The sequence below is a fragment of the Leucopleurus acutus genome (genome assembly GCF_964270905.1).
Source record: "Leucopleurus acutus genome assembly, chromosome: 2".
In the NCBI taxonomy this organism is placed as follows: domain Eukaryota; kingdom Metazoa; phylum Chordata; class Mammalia; order Artiodactyla; family Delphinidae; genus Leucopleurus; species Leucopleurus acutus.
The window spans coordinates 110921825-110941279 of NC_139143.1; the positions used below are offsets into that span (position 1 = coordinate 110921825).

Here is a 19455-nt window from a genome sequence, read left to right on the forward strand (position 1 = left end):
AAAATAACTACTGGGATACAAAATAACATGGATGAGTTTCAGAAATACAGTGAGTAAAAGAAGCTGGACATGAAAATACATAATTTCCTTTACATGAAATTTTTAGAACAGACAAAATTAATAGTGACTGTAGTATCTGTTGCTGCATCTGGGTACCTCAAGGCTTCTCAAAATGTTGCAGTCAGGGTCATCTGGGACTCCAGTCTCTCCTGTGCGCTTGATTGAGGTTGGTCTGCTTCCAAGCTCGCTCATGAGGTTGTTGGCTGGACTCAGTTCCTCTCTGGCTGTAAGCCAGAGGCCTCCCTCACTTCCTTGCCACATGGCCCTCCCTGTAGGGCAGCTCATAACAAGCACAGAATGAACAAGTGAGAAATCGCAAGATGGAAGCCAGCTTTTTTTGTAACCTAATCTTGAAAGTGACACCCATCACTTTTGTTACATTCTTTTCATTATAAGTCACTAGGTCTAGCCCATACTCAAGGGTATGAAGACCAAAGGATAGGATCATTGGAGACCATCTTACCCGTCAAACTTAATTTAAAAGTAATGTTTTGTATGTAATAATGCAAAATGTACTTTTAGAAGGCTTATGCACTAAAACGCTCATCTTTTGGTTAATGCCTAAAATTCCACAGAGAGATTCAACCCTATAATTTAAGAGTTTTAGTTAGTAAAATATAGACAGTCATGGGAGAGTTTCCCTTTGGGCGTGTGTAATAATTACTGTGTTTTTATACTGTATTTTCCCCAAATCCACTTTGGGTAAAGAAGAGAGCAAGTAAAGAAGGTAGAGATAGGGAAACATGGCAGACCTGGTAAGCTCGCACAAAACAAAAACAATACTTTGCAGTTTTGCCCCTGATCAGCAGACCAGCTCAGTCTTCTTATATTATGAATATGTACTAACATTTTAATCTTAGTATTTAATGTTTGTTTCTTGAACTTTTTAGATTGTAAATATTTGGGAGTGTTTTTTTGGTTTGTTTCGTTTTAAAGGGGCCATGCTTGTAAGTGAACAATACACACTGGTGTTCTAATACTCTCCCAATTTTCTACACCCAAACCTGTGATCTTAATTTCTATTTTCATGCATTTGCTCATGTTAAAGTTGTCATATATATTAAATGAGTTAATGTATGTAAAGCACTTAGTACCCAGCATACAGTAAGTGCTCTACTATTACTATGATTGATGCTGTTGTCTCCACCACCCACCTCCAGTTGCTTCATCTTCCTTCCTCTACGCCACTCCACATCCTCTTCAGATTTAGCCCATCTTCTGTTCTTTCTTTTACCTACTCTCATTGCTACTTGGCCCTACTGAAACTCCTTCTTTTTGCTCCTTACCACATTCCCCATGACAGTCAATCTAAACTTTTTTCATTCTTCTGAGCAGATGAATCACCTTCTTACAGAGATTGTTATCTACCTCAAATCCCCTCCTTTTCTTCCCCCTTTAATTTCCCTGCATTTATAGTCTCCTCTCTGCTTCAATTATCAACTCTTCCCTCTTGCCTCAAAGGAAGGAGCATTCTTTTGTGGCTAACTCCTCCATCTCCATTTTTTAATTCCATTCTTTAGTTGGGATTAGGCTTGCTGCAAAACACAGAAAACCCCCAAATAACTGGTTTAAAAAGAGGTGTTTTTCTCAGGTGAAACAGCTCCAAAATTAGGCTATTTAGAACTGATACAGCAGTTCCACAACTTGTCAGAAACTCAATTTTTTTCTTTGCTACTTCTCTGCCATCCTTAAAGCATGGCCCTCACCTTCATGGCACAAGATTGCTGCTTGAAAACCAGGGAACACAACTTTCCACAGAGTGAAATGAAGTTAAAGAAGGCAAGGAGGACCTCCTCTCTTTTAAGATGTCCCTAGAGAACTACACAACACTTAATTGATCCGTAATTAGTCCAAACCTAGCTGTATCTGGCTGCAAGAGGAACTATGAAAGGAGCTATTTAGCTGAATGGCAGTTTGCCCACTGAAAATTGTGTACTTTGTGACTTTAAGAAAAAAAAATTGGTTTTCTGTTCTAAAGTAAGGGAGATTTGATGAGGCGCTCATTCTCATCTCCAACGACTGTTTACTTACTTCCTCAATCCCTTTCCATTACCCTCAAACATATCCTAGCTCTCCACCCTTTATCCTAAAAGAAAAATCAAAGTGTCTCTTGATTCTAGTCATTCTCTTCCTTTCACTGCAAAAACTTTTTTTTTAATCTCTCTCCTTTACAATTTAACATTTCTTCTATTCTGCTTATTCCCAATTTCTACTCACCATTGCACCTTTAAATTATATATAGCTTCCTAACTAGCCTCCGAATTCCTGGGCATTTAACATATACATCTTTTACCCGAATCACGTCTTTAAATTTTATTTTATATTTAACTTCACAAGTAATACAAGAGTATATGATTTTTTAAGGTATTATAAATAATGCAAACGTCTCCTTCGGCCATACCCATGGCTGCATTAAGACCTCTGCTGAACAAATGAGAGGATGGACGTAGTAGAGCAGATGATGCTATTTTCTTTTTTTTTTGAATTTTATTTTTTTATACAGCAGGTTCTTATTAGTCATCCATTTTATACACATCAGTGTATACATGTCAATCCCAATCACCCAATTCATCACACCATCACCACCACCACCACCACCACCACTACCACCACCACCACCACCACCCCGCTGCTTTCCCCCGGTGGTGTCCATACGTTTGTTCTCTACATCTGTCAATTTCTGCCCTGCAAACCAGTTCATCTGTACCATTTTTCTAGGTTCCACATATATGCATTAATGTACGATATTTGTTTTTCTTTTTCTGACTTACTTCACTCTGTATGACAGTCTCTAGATCCATCCACATCTCAACAAATGACCCAATTTCGTTCCTTTCTATGGCTGAGTAATATTCCATTGTATATAGTTCCACATCTTCCTTATCCATTCGTCTGTCCATGGGCATTTAGATTGCTTCCATGACCTGGCTATTGTAAATAGTGCTGCAATGAACACTGAGGTGCATGTGTCTTTTTGAATTATGGTTTTCTCTGGGTATGTGCTCAGTAGTGGGATTGCTGGGTCATATGGTAATTCTATTTTTAGTTTTTTAAGGACCCTCCATACTGTTCTCCATAGTGGCTGTATCATTTTACATTCCCACAGATGATGCTATTTTCCAATTCGTTCGTGTGTCACGGGGACGAGGGCCCTAGGCCACGCCGGGACGGTCTCTCCCTGCACAAGGCTGCTGGGTCTTCTACCGCACTGCCGTGAACGCTAATACCCGTCTCCTTCCGGCTCCCAGGGTGAGACAGCCCTGGCCTAGGTCGGAGGGGCGGAGGCGGTACGAGTTCTCGAGTTCCGGGATTCTCGCGGGAAAACGCGAGTGTGGCGCTTCTCTGACGCACTTCCGGAGCGCGGTGGGGCCGCCGCGGCGGCTGCAAGCCTGGAGGATGGTGGTTACTAGGTCCGCGCGGCCTCAGGCCGGGATCCAAACCACGTCAGTTGAAAGCTCCCAGCAGAAGGTAGGAGATCTCAAGGCTCCCTCATTTCTTCTCTCTGGTTCGCAGGACGGTGCTCAGGGAGGTGGGTGGCGCTGGGGTCCCGCGAAGCCTGGGGAGGAGCGGCAGAAAAGCCGGAACTGGCAGCGCGCAGCTGTGTACCAGGCTCCGCGCTAAGCCTGTAGCTTCCTCCTCAGACCTCACTAGGGTCTTTTAACGTAATGCTTGGCAGGGAATAGAGAGATTAGGTAACTTATTTTGCGGTAGTTCAGCTCCGTAATGCCGATGCACAGCTCAGGCCTTTTAATCTTACTGCTAACACCGTGCTAAGGAGGATTAATTTCGGCCACCAAGCGTGAGCCTCATTAGCTGGATTGGATGGAGAAGGCACCATTTTCACGTGGGAAGACTGGCTGTGCCCCGACAGCACCTCCTTCTGGCGTGGGGAGGGCTGTGGTGACGCCAGCTAGTAATTCAGTGGCGTTAGTCGTCCGCTGCCTCTGATATTGCAATGAAGGGAAGGGAGCATTAATTCGCTTAGGTATGAAAACGTAAGCACCGCGACCGATTCCATCTTTCGTCTTTTCCTATATGTTATGTCGGAATGTAGGTCCACCTAGCATATGTGACTTTGAGTGGAGAAAATTTTCTTTTTCAATTATTTGTTTTGTTCCCTAAAGTCAGATCCAGGACTTAGGTGACGCTAGTGAGGCAGGGCCTGCAAATGCAGTCAGATCCAGTATTTAAGTATTGATTTTTTTTTTAGTTGTGGGTGGTGATGGTTGTTGTTATTGTTTTGCATTAATCTTGTTTACTGAGTTTTTTAGTGCTCTCTTAAAATTTGCTTCTGAGGGGAGTGCCTCATTCACTTTGCTCTTGTCCCATCCCTACCTAAATCACAGTGTATTTTCACTGGCTTGTAGAATTCTGCTGCCTCAAGAATTCACGCACATCCAAAAGGCCAGAAGGAATCTCCATCTGATGACCCAAGTATTGCTGAGTCACAGACCAGTAGGGAACAAAGTCCAGCTCCTAAAACCAGGAAGAGGAAGAGCAGAACTACAGGTTCATTACCAGGAATGAACAAACCTTCTACTGATGGAGAGATCTCTGAAGCAGAGTCAAACTGTTCTTCTGTGTCTGAGGCCCAGGATCCCATTTTAAGAGTAACTAGGAGAAGGCAGATCTTAGTTGCAGGCACCCCAGTTTCCAGTGTAAGGAAAAAGCTGAAAATAACTCGAGTGAGTGAGTCTCATACTGAAGAAGAAGTCTCTGAAGCAGAATCACATATTTCAGGTATTTCTAGAATTGTGCATCCCACAGAAATAACAACAAGAACCAGGAGAAGTAAGGCTAAATCCCGAACCGATCCAAACCAAGAATCCCATGTGGAAGCTAATTCTGATGCTGAGTCATCATGCTCAGACATTTCTTCATTTTCTGGAATTGCAACTAGGAGAACAACAAGGAGTATGCAAAGGAAATTACAGGCACAAACTGAGGAGAATGATACCAAGATTGTACCAGGAAATGAAAAGCAAATCATAAATACACCTGTGAATTTAGAGGATTCAGATACCAGACGAACTTCTCGTTTACTAGCAAGATCGCTTTCTCAGATAAATAAGCCAAATATCTCTAATAATGAAACTTATGATGACCCTGGTAATGACTCCTTCTTTGGAAATTCAGGAAAAAAACTAATAGTGCAAAAACACCAAAGTTTTAATATAAGAGAGGAAAAACAAGACAACATTTCACCTCTCAAAGAAATAACAAAGCAGAATTGTAAGAGCTTAGAGGAAGAAGCCAAAAGAATAATAGATGCAGGAAAAGAAATTAATGAGAAAAATTCTCAGTTGAAGAGTCTTTCTGAACTTCAGGACACTAGCCTTCAGCAGTTAGTTTCACAAAGGCATTCAACCCCTGAAAGTAACAAAACCACCTCAGCATCCTCAAACCTGAACTGTGAGGCTGTAATGAAATCGTTAGCTCAAACATTTGCAGTTGTGGAAGTGGATAGATGGAATGAAGAGAGAAACAGCAGCATAAAAACAAGTGACTGGATAGAGCTTGGTGATGGTGGTGATAGTGATGAAGAAGAAGAGTGCACAGTTATAGGTGTTGGCGAAGACATGAGCAAAGAAAGGGATGTAGATTTTGAGTGTGATACCAAGCTGTGTGAAGTTGAGCCCAGCACATCTCAGGATAAAGATGATTCTGTTTTATTAGTTCTCAGCAGTGATGAAAGCCAGCAGTCTGAAAACAGTGAGAATGAAGAGGACACTGTGTGTTTCATTGAAAATAGTGGTCAAAAAGAGTCATTAAATGGAGACTCAGAAAATACATCACCTGACAATGCATTGTTTGTAATTGACACAACTCCTCGATTGATTGCTGATAAAAATTTTTGCTTGGATGAAGAAGACAAGGCAAGTGAGGTTGCCACTGAGGAAGAAGAGGAGGAGGAGGAAGAAAGTGAAGAAGAACCATCAGACAGTGACAGAAGTAAAGATAATGAGTTTAGTGATGAAGACAACTTACTAAATAGCACAAAATCTAAACTGTAAGTCTTATCTTTATTTTTTGATACATGTTTGAAGTGGCTAATTTACCATAAAAATATTAGTCATAGAAATTGAAAAAATTATTACTTTGGGTTCTTTATGGAAGAGCTTTTTTATCCAGCATTTCCCTTGTTTATGTGGGTATCTTTGTTAGTCATATTTTTCCCACCAATGAGAGCTAAAAGTACTCCGTTTGGTGGTACATTAAAAATCATCTGGGGCTTCCCTGGTGGCACAGTGGTTGAGAGTCCGCCTGCCGATGTGGGGGACGCGGGTTCGTGCCCCGGTCCGGGAAGATCCCACATGCCACGGAGCGGCTGGGCCCGTAAGCCATGGCCGCTGAGCCTGCGCGTCTGGAGCCTGTGCTCCGCAACGGGAGAGGCCACAACAGTGAGAGGCCCCCATACCACAAAAAAAAAAAAAATCATCTGTTAAGGTTTTCTTGCACGATTATTAAGAGCAACATATAAAAGGGAAGGGAGGTAACTTGGTTTTTTCCACATGTTGATTGTAGAGAAATTGAAAAATAGAGGAAAACCTGAGAAAAACAATAACCTATAATCCCATCTATCACCCATTGAAAAGCACTCTTTGGGGGCTATTTCTTTAGTTTCTTTTTTGTTTGCTTTTCAAATTTGTTTTTCCTAGGCACAGGCCCTTGGTGGCAGTGTATCCACTGGAAATACAGGTATCCTTGGTAAGGAACTATCCATTAACATGCCTAGTCTTCACTGTAAACCAGTGAAATCGCTGAGGCTAGTCTCAGGTGTACTTATTTTTTAAAAGCCACACCTCCTCCCCAGGATAATTGTAATGTACACTCAGGGTTGAGAATCACTGCCAAGGCACTGCAATTGAATGATTTCACTTTCCAGTAGAGGTTGATTATCAAAACTTTTAACTGCTCAGTTTGTATGAATAATTAGGAAAGAAACTGACTGTAAGTCCAAGTATACTTGTTTATAAAAAGGACTCTTCAGTAATAGAAAGTAGAAATTTTTATTACATAAATATAGCAGGAGCCCAAGCCAACTGCAGAAGATTGATTTGGTGGATCCAGGGTTTGACAGTTATACTTTTTTAAAATCTCCAGTGGAAAGTACGAATGCTCATTGTTTAAAACTCACTGATTTAGAGGTGCTACTAAATGCCCTTAAATTACCCAGAAAAACATTCCAAATTTGGATAACTTAGAAGTTCGGAGTAGAAGACCCTGTCTTTCTCATTGGCTTTGGAGATGGAAGTATGTGGACGTATATTAACTCACTACGTATACGTGAAGTTGAGCAAATTGCCAGATGTATTTCCTCCTCTTTTCTGTAATTCTTTCTTTATAAAATCCCTTTATGAAGTCTGTTGTCATGTAATATGGCCTTAATCCTCTTCTAAGAAAAACTAGGGAATAAATTTTGATGTGCTTCCAAAAGGCTTAATTCATTATTCATCCCATAATTTTCTTCTAAATAAAAATACAGTCTCAATTGTTTCCATTTTGAATTACTAAATGATCTAAAGATCATTTCTTAATCACTTAAAAGTGATCATTTCTCTTTCAGTCTGAAGTTGACTAGCAGCAGCATAGATCCTGGTCTGAGTGTTAAGCAGCTGGGTGGTTTGTATATTAATGTCAATGCAGACAAGCTACAGTTGAACAAGAGAACCCTAACACAGATCAAGGAGAAAAAGAAAAATGAGGTAAGTTGCACAAAGCATCCCATTGGTTTTCATAGAACTAACCAGTCACTTCTAGAAATGATTAGTCCTTGGTAAGAGACTAATTTTCCTACAGTGCAACCACATTAGCCTACTGTGCTTCTTTTTTCCCTCTTTCCAGGACAATCATTTCTTCTTTTTTATTATAAAGTCCCAGCTATAGAAGATGAGGCTTGAAAACTAGAGTGATATAGGATCAGTGTTACTCTTCTTGCAATCACCAGTTATGATCCCAAGGGTTGTGTTTTTTCTTTCCTTGCTATACTTTTAGTTCTTAACTGCTTTGGACTGTGTTGAAAATCTGAAAGCTGCGAGTGCCCACTAACCCCACCAGGAAAAAAAGCACATGTGTGCATAGACATAAAATTGTACATATATTTTCAGAAAGAAATTACAGGTTAGGTAACCTCATCCAAACCCTCAGTTTCAGCTGTCACCTTGAATGACTTCCAAATCTTTAGTATCAGTATTTTCTAGCCTTGCAGCCTACCCAGGTCTTTATATCCAGGTGCCTATTGTTTGTTCATTCAGATGTGCTCAGGTACTTGACTTCACTAATTGCCCTTCTCTTCCCTACCTAAACCAGTTCCTCCTTTTGCAAGGGAAAATCTGTTTCCCTTTTGCACTCAACAACTAAGCCTAGGGGACGGTGCTTGTTACATACTTTCTACTCTGCCCCCTTCTTTCTACCCCACTGTCACTGACTAGTGACATCTGTTGTGTTTTTCATCTAGACTATTGTAGTGGCCTCCTTACTCTTCTTCAAGCCATCCTCCATGGTCTTGCTAGATTTCTTTTTCTAAAACTACAAATCTGACCATGATATTCTGTTTAAGTCCTGTAGTAGTTCCTCAGAGCATTCAAGGTGCCTCTGTTCCTCTAGCTGACTGTCCACCAGCTGTGTTCTTACCATTGAAAATTACTATAGTTCCCTGAACACACCCTGGTCCTTCCCCCTACCTCCAATGCAGAGATTATAAATCACAACCTTTAGGAAGCATTCTTTGACCCTAGTCCTTCCCCCTACCTCCTCTCTGCTTCTGCAACACCCAGTATAGATCTAAGTGATTATTGATCATGTGGTATTCATTGTTTTTTTTACTGTCTTTTATTTCTGGACTGGATAATTCTTTGTTGTGGGAAAATGTCCTGTGCCTTGTAGGATATTTTTTAGCAGCATCCCTGGCCGCTACCCCATAGGTGCCAGTAGCATCCATCTCTACCAGTGCACCGTCCCCCCACCTCAACATGTCTTCAGATATTGCCAGTTGCTCTCAGTTGAGAACCAGTCTAAACCCTACTATACTACTTGACACACAACCAGCTCTTAATAATCTATTAAATAAATGTCATGCTCTCTTCTCTGATAGGAAAGTCTAGACTGCTACTGTGCTACCCAGCAACTTCTAGTCCTGAACCTGAATTGAGGATTTCTGAATTGATAATTGACTTCTAAATTGATAATTTCAAATGTTATTGACCAAATTAATATTTGCTGTATTCCTGTGAACTGTTTTGAGGGTTAAGGAGCAGCTTTCTTTAGTTCTTATACTAGGGAAATGACTAATAACCCTCAGGTTCCTTTTAGTCACATACACAGTATTAAGACAGTATTTAATAACCCTAGGCAAGTAACAAGAAATGCAGAAGACATTTAGGAAAAGATTAACAGATCTGACTACTTAAAATTTTAAAACTTAGGCAAATAAAAACACCTTAAAGACAAGTAAAAGACCACAGGTTAATACCAAGATACAAAATACATTTCTACAAATTAATAAGAACACAACCCTGTATAAAAATGAAAAATAACCCCCCCCCAAAATACAGGCATACCCCAGAAGAAGACTTATATTACAATACATAGCTAATAAATACACAAAAAGTTGATCAACAGCAAAGGGAAACATTCATGAAGTACCACTGACAAAACACAAAAGGATAATCTCCTGTGTTGGCTATGTAAAGAAAATGGTACTGATTAACTCTTGGTAGGAGTTTATACTACTTGGATGCAAGGCAATTTAGTAGTCCCTATGAAAATTTAAATGACACATTTTGGAATCTGTTTTACAGAAGTAATCACAAGTGTGCAGAGATGGTGTTTACAATGTTTCATGGAAAATGTAATGGAGACTTACTAAACTAAATATCACGAAGAAAAATTGTGCATAACAGCTGTTAAAAAGAATGAAGTTGATCTTTGTATGAATTGACATTGAAAGAGCATCTTTGATATATTGTTGGGTTGCCAAAGGAAGATTTGCTCGATGGCATAATTTCATTGGTATACCATAAAAAGCATATGTTGTTTAATCAAAATCTATACTGCTGCTTCTTATCAGTAGTCTAGCTGGTCTCCTCAGATCACAGAAAGCTGTTTTACCAGCATCGAAGAACTTATTAAAGCCTAGTCAGGTTTTTTAGCATTGTTCCTATTGTCTTTCGTTTCCAGTTGGTTGGTGCAGGTGGCTGGTTGCAAACCAATGAAATGCAAGTGGACACATTAACGTATATCTGATGTGTGCAGATTCAGATTAGAAGAAGAAATTTGAGATGAATATTGATTTTATAGATTGCCTAAACCCTTCAGTTTGTCTTCTAAAGCATTTTTATTTTGATATAATTTACAAATTTAAGGACAGGAGCAGCTTTGCAGTAGTATGTTTGTCCATATAGAAGGTTAATATATCTGGAGTAGTCTTCAGTGTGGGAGATGTTTCCTTTATAAGGCAATAATGTTGAAACAATAATGACATTCTGACATTTTAAAACCAGTTTAATATTTTTGCAGCTTTTGCAGAAAGCCGTCATTACTCCTGATTTTGAAAAAAACTACTGTGTCCCACCATACAGTGAATCAAAGTATAAACTTCAGAAAAAACGCAGAGTGAGTACAGTGACTCATTATTTAGAATGTTTAATGTGTTTGACTATATATGTTCAGTTTATCTAACATGGCTGTAACAATTAAAATATATACGTTTCCAAAGAAAATTGTTACAGATATCTAAGAGCCCGTAAAATATGGTTCCATAAGCAACGTTTCTTATAGATTTTCACAAAGTGAAAGCTCTTTTTTACCATCCTTAAAAACAGTGGCAGCCAGCATATGAGGTCACTGTCCACACCACACCTCTTGGCTTATGGGTACTGTTCACAGAAGGCTGGGAGCTCTGTTGTGGGCTTTTGTAGGGAACTGAATGTAACCATTAAAAACACTGGCCTATTTAGTCTGCCAACTGAAAGCATAGAAGGTATTTTCTTTAGTAAAATACAGGGGACTACTTCCATTTCAACTAATAAGGATAAAGAAATTATTGAGAGAGCTTAAGAGGAAATTTGAGGATGATGCTCCAGTAATGTCACTAATATGACCAGAGCACCCTGGCACATGGTAAGCACTCCAATATTTGTTGTGTGAATGAACAAAAAATGAAATTAAGCAAATAACTTGCTAGGAGTTTTCAAAAAATAGAAAGTTTTTGAATTTTAGAAATAATAGAAATTTCTGGACTTGCTGGAGTGAGTAACTTTCTGAGACAACTCGGTGACTCAGTAAAAGTGTTAATGTTTACATAAAAGCTCCAGAAGTAAAAATGTTTTTTATACATTACATCTTGTGTAGGGTATTCTAGACAATAAAAATTGAAGCTGTGGGTTACTCTCCCAACAAGTCAGCAGTTCTTACTAAGATACAAAGTAAATTTTAAGGAGCCCTCATTTAAGAAACTGACAGTGCTGTGCCTGATTTATCAGAGAAATCACTTTTTGTGATCTAATCATTTTATGAAAGGTGAATCTGGAGATAATATATACATTGCTGTAAAGTAACCTTATTTGTTTTTCATGAAATTTTCTTTATAATTTTAGGGGGAGTGAGGTATAGTTTATACACTGCTTATTAAAATTAGAATTTTCTAATTGTTTCTGAAATTTGAATTTCAGCAAGAGCGACAAAAAACAGCAGGTGATGGCTGGTTTGGTATGAAAGCTCCAGAACTGACAGATGAACTGAAAAATGATCTCAAAGCACTGAAGATGAGAGCTAGCATGGACCCAAAAAGGTTTTACAAGAAAAATGATAGAGACGGCTTCCCCAAGTACTTCCAGGTATGAAGCAAACAGAATAATGGTAGTGATGTTCTGAGGATTTTAGTTTGGAAAGCACTATAGTGATTTGTTTACTCTTAAATGAATATTTACACAGCACATCTGCTTGGGCCGTATAATAATGGCCAGAACCCAATTCAGACAGCCACCAGCTTGTAATGGCTTTCCATATAGAAAGATGGTGTTCCAGACGGTAACTAGGTTTCCAAACGGTAACTAGTTTTTCATAATTTCTTCTCTAAAAATTATGAAACTTACAAGATGGGTGTACCATATTATGAGTATTATTAGCCTAAGAGCAAGACTCCTTGCAGGATGGGGCAGGAAAGAGGGACTCATGTACACCAAACTCTTCTTTTTTTCAAGGTTCTTTATTCTGAAAACAAGTTAAAAGTTGGTTTCCAAAGTGTTTTCAGATGAAAGTCCAATTGATTCACCCTCTGGTAGCTCTCAAGTTCATTTCGTTCTTCTTGGCTACCTTTCTTGTCACTCATGGATTACTGTAATAGTCCTTTGCCTCCAGGTCTGCTCTCCCTTTTGGTCCATCCTCTACATTGTAGGCAGTCATCTTTCCTTTAAAAAATAGCAATCTGTTTCATGACACACCTCTGCTCGGTGATAATCAAGATATTCAATGGTACCTTCAGTGATTCTTATAACCTATAGGATAGAGTCTATATCTATACCCTTTAATGTAGCCCTTCACCATGTGCACCCAAACCAGCTCACTACCCCTTTTTTGGTCACATGGTCTCCTCTTAACCTCCAGCACACTCAGCTACTCGGTCTTCTCAGGATATGCACAGACTGGTCTAGTCATTCTGACTTTACAAGTGTTTGGCTCTGCCATGTTTGCTTGGTGAAATTTTACCCATACAAATCCAAGCTAAAATGTCATCCTTTGTAAAACCTTCTTTACCTCCATTCGGTAGAATTCGCCATTTAGTTTTCAGAGCATCTAGAGTGTTTTGTTCAGCATAATATTAGGTTATGCTTTAATTTTTTAGTTGTGTACCTTCGGATCTTCCTTGAGACTCTGGGGGCTTCCCTGGTGGTGCAGTGGTTAAGAATCTGCCTGCCAGTGCAGGGGACATGGGTTTAAGCCCTGGGCTGGGAAAATCCCACATGCCACCGACCAACTCAGCCTGTGCGCCACAACTACTGAGCCTGTGCTATAGAGCCCGCGAGCCACAACTACTGAAGCCCGCGCACCTAGAGCCTGTGCTCTGCAACAAGAGAAGCCACTGCAGTGAGAAGCCTGTGCGCTGCAACGAAGAGTAGTCCCCACTCGCCACAACTAGAGAAAGCCCACAAGCAGCAACGAAGACCCAATGCAGCCAAAAAAAAAATTTATTTTAAAAATTATTTTAAAATTAAATTAAATAAATAAATAAATTTTTTTAAAAAGATTCTGGCCCCCTTACTGGCAGGGACCAGATATTCTTTGTCTTTGTTTCCCTAACACCTAGCACAGTGCCTGGCACATAGCAGACATTGTAAATTTTACTTGGTTGAACATACGAACAGATGCAGAGTGGTCAGTAAGAAGGTTCTAAGTTGGCAGCAATTATGATAACCTAGGAGATCAAATAGGTATATAGTAGAATGTATGTGTCAATTTCGTTAAATTGGAAAACTAAAACAAAAGACTATCTGTCCCACTTTTCCTCCTCTATTTAGACTATTCATCAAGAATTTACTGTCTAGCACTTATATAAAAGGAATTTTGGTTTTACTGTAAACTCTAATGAAGAAATGTCATTAGTAGGACCCAGTGCAGATTGAATAAGTGATTTTTTTCTTTAAGAAACGGCAAAACTAATTTTAATATTGGTAAATTGTAAGCTGTGTTTTCCATTACTTTCTATAAATATACTTTGTTAGAGCTACCCTGAGATACGAAAGATACTTGGCCTTCAGGTATTGCATGACTTATTTCAATCAATCATTCATAGATTGGAACCATTGTTGACAATCCAGCTGACTTCTACCATTCACGAGTTCCCAGGAAACAAAGGAAGAGAACTATCGTGGAGGAACTGCTGGCCGATTCTGAGTTCAGAAGGTAAAGGAATTTATGTTTCACTTCATAATATGTGTGCTTTCCCTTAGAATATGCATAAACTTTAAATTCAAGACAATTTTTAAATGCTTTAGCACAGAGTTTCTCAACAGCAGCACTATTATATTTTTTGGATGGAATAATTATTAGGGGGGACTGTCCTGTACACTGTAGGATCTTTAACAGCCTCCCTGGTGTCTATCCACTAGATGCCAGTAGTGCACTCCCCTCCCCCCCAATTCATGACACTCAAAAATGTCTTCAAGCAGTTTCAAGTGGCCCCTGTGGGGCATAAGCATTCCCAATTTAGAACCACTGCTTTAGAGGGAAGCATGAAAGTATTTGGCTGACTAGAGGAGAATGAGCCCACAAAGGAGACTGGGAAAGAATAGCCAGGGAGGCATGAAGAAAACCAGGAGAGCACAGTGTCATATAAGTCAAGGAAAGGGACTTCCCTGGTGGCGCAGTGCTTAAGAATCCGCTTGCCAGTGCAGGGGACACGGGTTCGACCCCTGGTCTGGGAAGATCCCACATGCTGCGGAGCAACTAAGCCTGGGCACCACAACTACTACACATGGCACAACTACTGAAGCCCGCACACCACAACAAAGAGCAGCCCCTGCTCGCCACAACTAGAGAAAGCCTGCGCGCAGCAACGAAGACCCAACGCAGCCAAATAAATAAATAAATTGGTGGGGGGGAAGTCAAGGAAAGAGAACGTTATGGGCAGGTATAAGCTGGAGGGAGTGGCTAACAGTAATAAGTGCTGCTGAGAGCTCAGTTGAGGTAAGAACTAAAACCTTTGGATTTAGTACATGGAGGTCACAGTAACCTTGGCAGAAGGAGTTTTCAGGGGAGTGATGGGGAGGAAAGCAGACTGTAAGGTACTTGAGAGTGAGCTGAAGAAATAAGGGAGAAATCTTTGAAGAAGTTTGGTTGTGAGCAAGATGAGAGAGTCACAGCTAGTGGATGGAGTTGGATTTTTTTTTTTCCTGAGATGGGGCAATTTGAGTATGTTTAAATGTCCTTGAAGTAGGTATGTGTATAGTATAGATTTAAAAGCATACCTCATATAGAAACCTCTGCCGGACTTCTAGATTCGTTTAGTAGCAAAAGTGAAAATGTTTATCAAGGTTTTTTAAACTGGTGTAATATATAGACATGGAAAAAAAGTTTGAGTGTCACGTAAACTATTTAATGAGTCTGGTTTATGGCGAAATTTTTAGAAACAAGCAATGCTCTTTTCTCACTTCTCTCTCTTTGGAAATCTCATCCCCACAGAGTTTGTGTTAATCTATATACTGTTGACTTTCAAATGTGTACGTCTAGTCTAGTTGTCTCCTGAGTCCGGAGCCCATAACCAGCTACTGCCTCAGGAATATCTAATGGGTATCTCACAGGCCCCTCTAAGAGCTAACTTGGGGTCTACTGACCTCATCCTCCCTGTACATTCTGGTCCTCTCCCAGTGTTCTGTATCTCATGACCAAACGGCATCACCCTCTGTCCATTAGGGCAAGTCCTAATACCTCTTCTCCCTTCAGTCCCATGTTCAAACTGTCAGAGTCCCTCCCATTTTCCTATGTCTCAAGCGTGTCTGTTTCCTTCCCCACAGAGGTGTGTGGTACAAGGTGATTCAGTCTTTGCTTACTTAAAATTGACCTATATTTTGTAATCTTCATGATGGCAGTCTCAGAAATTACAGCGTGGGTCTCTAGTGGCTGAAAGTTTTCAAAAGTCTTCCTCTACCGTTGCCGTTTTTTTCTTACTAGACTGCAAGCTCTGAGGGTAGGGACTACTATGGCTGGCTGGTTCACTGCTCTGTCCGCAACACTTAGTATGGCTTCTTACACATGGTGGAACTTAGTGTAGATGTGATGAATAGATAGTGAAAATACAAAAAAAAAAAAAAAAATGAAATTTAGAAGTGCCTCCCCGCTGCCGCCACCCCTCTCCCCACAAAAAGGTTACATTAACTTCTAATGTTTGGTGTGTCATACTTTAGAACTTAAAGGTTTGGTTTTTCTTTTTAGATACAACCGAAGGAAGTACTCAGAGATTATGGCTGAAAAGGCAGCAAATGCAGCAGGAAAGAAGTTTCGAAAGAAGAAGAAGTTTCGCAATTAAGATTCACCAAGCAAATCACAAAATTTTACATCTCCCCTTTATTTATTACTAAAGATATTTTGAAAACCGACACAACCATCACACAAATTAACATAGCCTGGCCCTATTTATATATAGGGATTTCTCTTTGGAAAAAGTTGATTTTAGAGAGGATTAATCACATGCCCCTTGGGATAAAAATAGGGGTGTCTACAAAGGATCCACTCATGCTTACACCCTTTGAGGAGGAAAAAAAGGAAAATAACCTCAGTCATTTAACATTTTTGTAAAGTTTTCAACATTTGGTTACTTAAAGAAAATTTAAAACATTTAAAAAATATAAAGTTTGCTAACATTCAGAAATTTTAAAGTAATATGATCAAACATACGTGAGCAATATTGTAATTATTATGTAGAGATGTGTGTGTAGGGGGGAGATGGTGCCCTTTTGTCAGGTGCACATTCAAGTCCAGAAAATTGGTGAAGCTGGGATACAGAGATCTTGTTGCCAGTATGACAGTCACAGTTGAAACCAAAGAAATGTTAAAAGTGTTCTTGGGGCTTCCCTGGTGGCGCAGTGGTTGAGAGTCTGCCTGCCGATGCAGGGGACATGGGTTCGTGCCCTGATCCAGGAAGATCCCACATGCCGCGGAGCGGCTGGGCCCGTGAGCCATGGCCGCTAAGCCTGCACATCTGGAGCCTGTGCTCTGCAACGGGAGAGGCCACAACAGTGAGAGGCCCGCGTACCGCAAAAAAAAAAAAAAAAAAAGTGTTCTTGGAGCATGTGTATGTTAGTAGATGACCAAAGAACTAAATGAAGCTATAAAAAGGACCTAAAAGATAGACTGCTTGGAAAGTCTGGGTTAAAGGTAGAAGCAGGAGAGCTATTTTCCTTCTTAGCAACTGAAACAGGAGGAAAGATAGATTTTCTCCAGATTCAATGTTGCGTTCCAGTGAAATAGTATTTATTAATATGATTTTAATTTGGCCAGGAGGTAAAGTGGCCCAGCCTATCTCATCTCCAGTGGCAGAAATATGCATCCTGGCTAAAGCAACTCACGACACCCAAGGAGTGTTGGCCATTTCTGTTCATGCTTCCTGGTGGGTTATTGTTTCCTTCATGTCGTTATTCACGGGACGTCTGTTTTGTAGCATACTGCTTTCTTGGGATTTCAGTAAATAAGAAATCTATTTTGTGTTTACTGCTTGGGATCATAAGCAGCCTAGTAATAAAACAACAACATTCATAGGTGGAGTTAGTGAAACATCTCTATCTGTTCTCTTTTATAGAAAAGCTTTTATTCCAAGAATATTAAGTTTTGCCTTCTGGGTAAAATAAGGACCTGCTATGAGAGAATTAAATATAAAAACAAGAAATAATTTACCCTTTACACATTCTTCCAGAAGGAGACATTGCTAGTAGAACGTTTCTTCAGCTCATGCTACTATGCTATAAGAACAGTCAAAGCTGTCAATCCTTTTGTATGGTGTTTCTCGGCGCAATTGAGGACTTACGCAGTTTTTTCTCAGGCTCAAGGTGTGTGTCAACTTTATTCATAACTTTCATGCTGGTTTCTGACTAATGAATGCTAGAATAGGTTGAATTATGTGATACTTCAAAACTGCAGTTATGACAAATATTTGGTACATTATAGTGCATTTTACAGGGAAAGCAAGATTGGAGAACTAATCCTTCCCACACAGAGCAGCATTAGAGCTCTGGATTGGAAAGCAGTGATGAGGAACGAGAACTGAACCTAAGCGCCAAGTTCAGCTCTCACTAACCCACCTTAGAGGTGCTCTCAGTACGTGTTTTGAGTACAGTTGACTCTCGAACAACACGGGGGTTAGGGGCACTGAACCCCATGCAGCTGAAAGTCAGAAACCTTAACAGTAGGCCCTCTGTATCCACAGTTTTGCATCTGAGAACCAACTGTTCAACTGCTTGCAGATCATGTAATATCAATACTTTAGTATGGATTTATTGGAAAAAAAATCTATGTATAGTGGACCTGCTCAGTTCAAGCCTGTGTTGTTCAAGGATCAAATGTATTATAGTTACATTTTAACACGCTCCTTTTTTGTCTCCATTCTTTTTTTTTTTTATCTTATATGTATTTTTGTAAGCCACATAAAGTAACTTGGAACAAAGTAGAGAGTTATCAACGAATGTAAAATACCTTATTCAGTGAAATAAATGCTTCAGCTAAAAGTCATTTAAAGTGATCTCTATTAACATCTACTTTAAGGAATTAAAACTGGTAAGATGCATAGTAGCTTCATCTCAAATGTGCTCTTCACAAATTTATTTTAAATCTTCAAAACTGAGTATCAAAATATGGGCTTCCCTGATGGCGCAGTGGTTGAGAGTCCGCCTGCCGATGCAGGGGACGCGGGTTCATGCCCTGGTCTGGGAAGATCCCACATGCCGTGGAGCGGCTGGGCCTGTGAGCCATGGCCGCTGAGCCTGCACCTCGAGCCTGTGCTCCGCAACGGGAGAGGCCACAACAGTGAGAGGCCTGCGTACCGCAAAAAAAAAAAAAAAATATATATATATATATATATATATATATATATATATAACTAGGTAAAGGTCAGAACGAAGTCTCTTAGTGCTCCCAGCCTTCTACAAAAGTCTGTACTTGAATAATGTATGTATTTGTCTTGTTTTTTTTAAGCAAAGCAACTGTTGAGAGAAAGTTTTAGTGACTTTGGCTTCTGTCACTAAACTCAGTCCACTTACTGGAACTATTTTAAGGCTTAATGACTATAGAAGTACATTGACTTCTCAACTGAAAAGCATTGTAAAGCGTACAAAGTGCTGATGTAGTGTGCTAATGAAAGGAGGGCCTTCAGAATACCTTAAGGTCTTGAAAGATTTTTGAAGTGCTTTTAAGACAGATTAAAAAAAAAAAAAGCCTACAAAGCTAGTTTTTTTTTTATTTTCTAAAGTGAGGAAATTAGGGAAAGGAAAATGAAGATGGAAGAAGTTAGAAAACTAACAGTTGATGAAGGCAAGCTCTGAGCTTCCTGGCATCTAACACAAAAATCAGCTCTGTGTTCAGTGTTCTGCCATAATATAAAAACAAAACAGCTGCTTTAAAGAAACACCATTATACCTATTTTTAAGACCTGAAGAAGTGTTGCATGGGTCTCATAACAAGGATGTCAGACTACAGGCCATGCTTGGCTGTCCAGAGGATAAATGGCAGGGTTTTAAAGGAAGAAAGACTGTATAGAAACGTTTAATGAAACTTTGAGCAACTGGGATAAATTCAAGGGGTCCCACTCTCAGAAATAGCAAATTATAAGAAAACATCACATGAAAAAAATTTTCAGTACCACTTCTGGAATATGTGCAGATGCTCATTCAGTTCAATCCCTCAAGCAAT

At 39.7% G+C, this 19455-nt stretch overlaps 1 protein-coding gene across 1 annotated transcript; it reads left to right on the forward strand.

The window, feature by feature from the left end:
• The first annotated feature begins 3426 nt into the window (after nucleotides 1–3426).
• Nucleotides 3427–18294, forward strand: DNTTIP2 (deoxynucleotidyltransferase terminal interacting protein 2). The gene is made up of 7 exons (XM_082833893.1): nucleotides 3427–3528; nucleotides 4428–6070; nucleotides 7628–7766; nucleotides 10579–10674; nucleotides 11733–11897; nucleotides 13853–13962; nucleotides 15991–18294. The coding sequence occupies exons 1-7, from the start codon at nucleotides 3457–3459 to the stop codon at nucleotides 16082–16084; spliced, it is 2319 nt and encodes a 772-aa protein (XP_082690019.1). The 5' UTR covers nucleotides 3427–3456; the 3' UTR covers nucleotides 16085–18294.
• Nucleotides 18295–19455: the final 1161 nt, after the last annotated feature.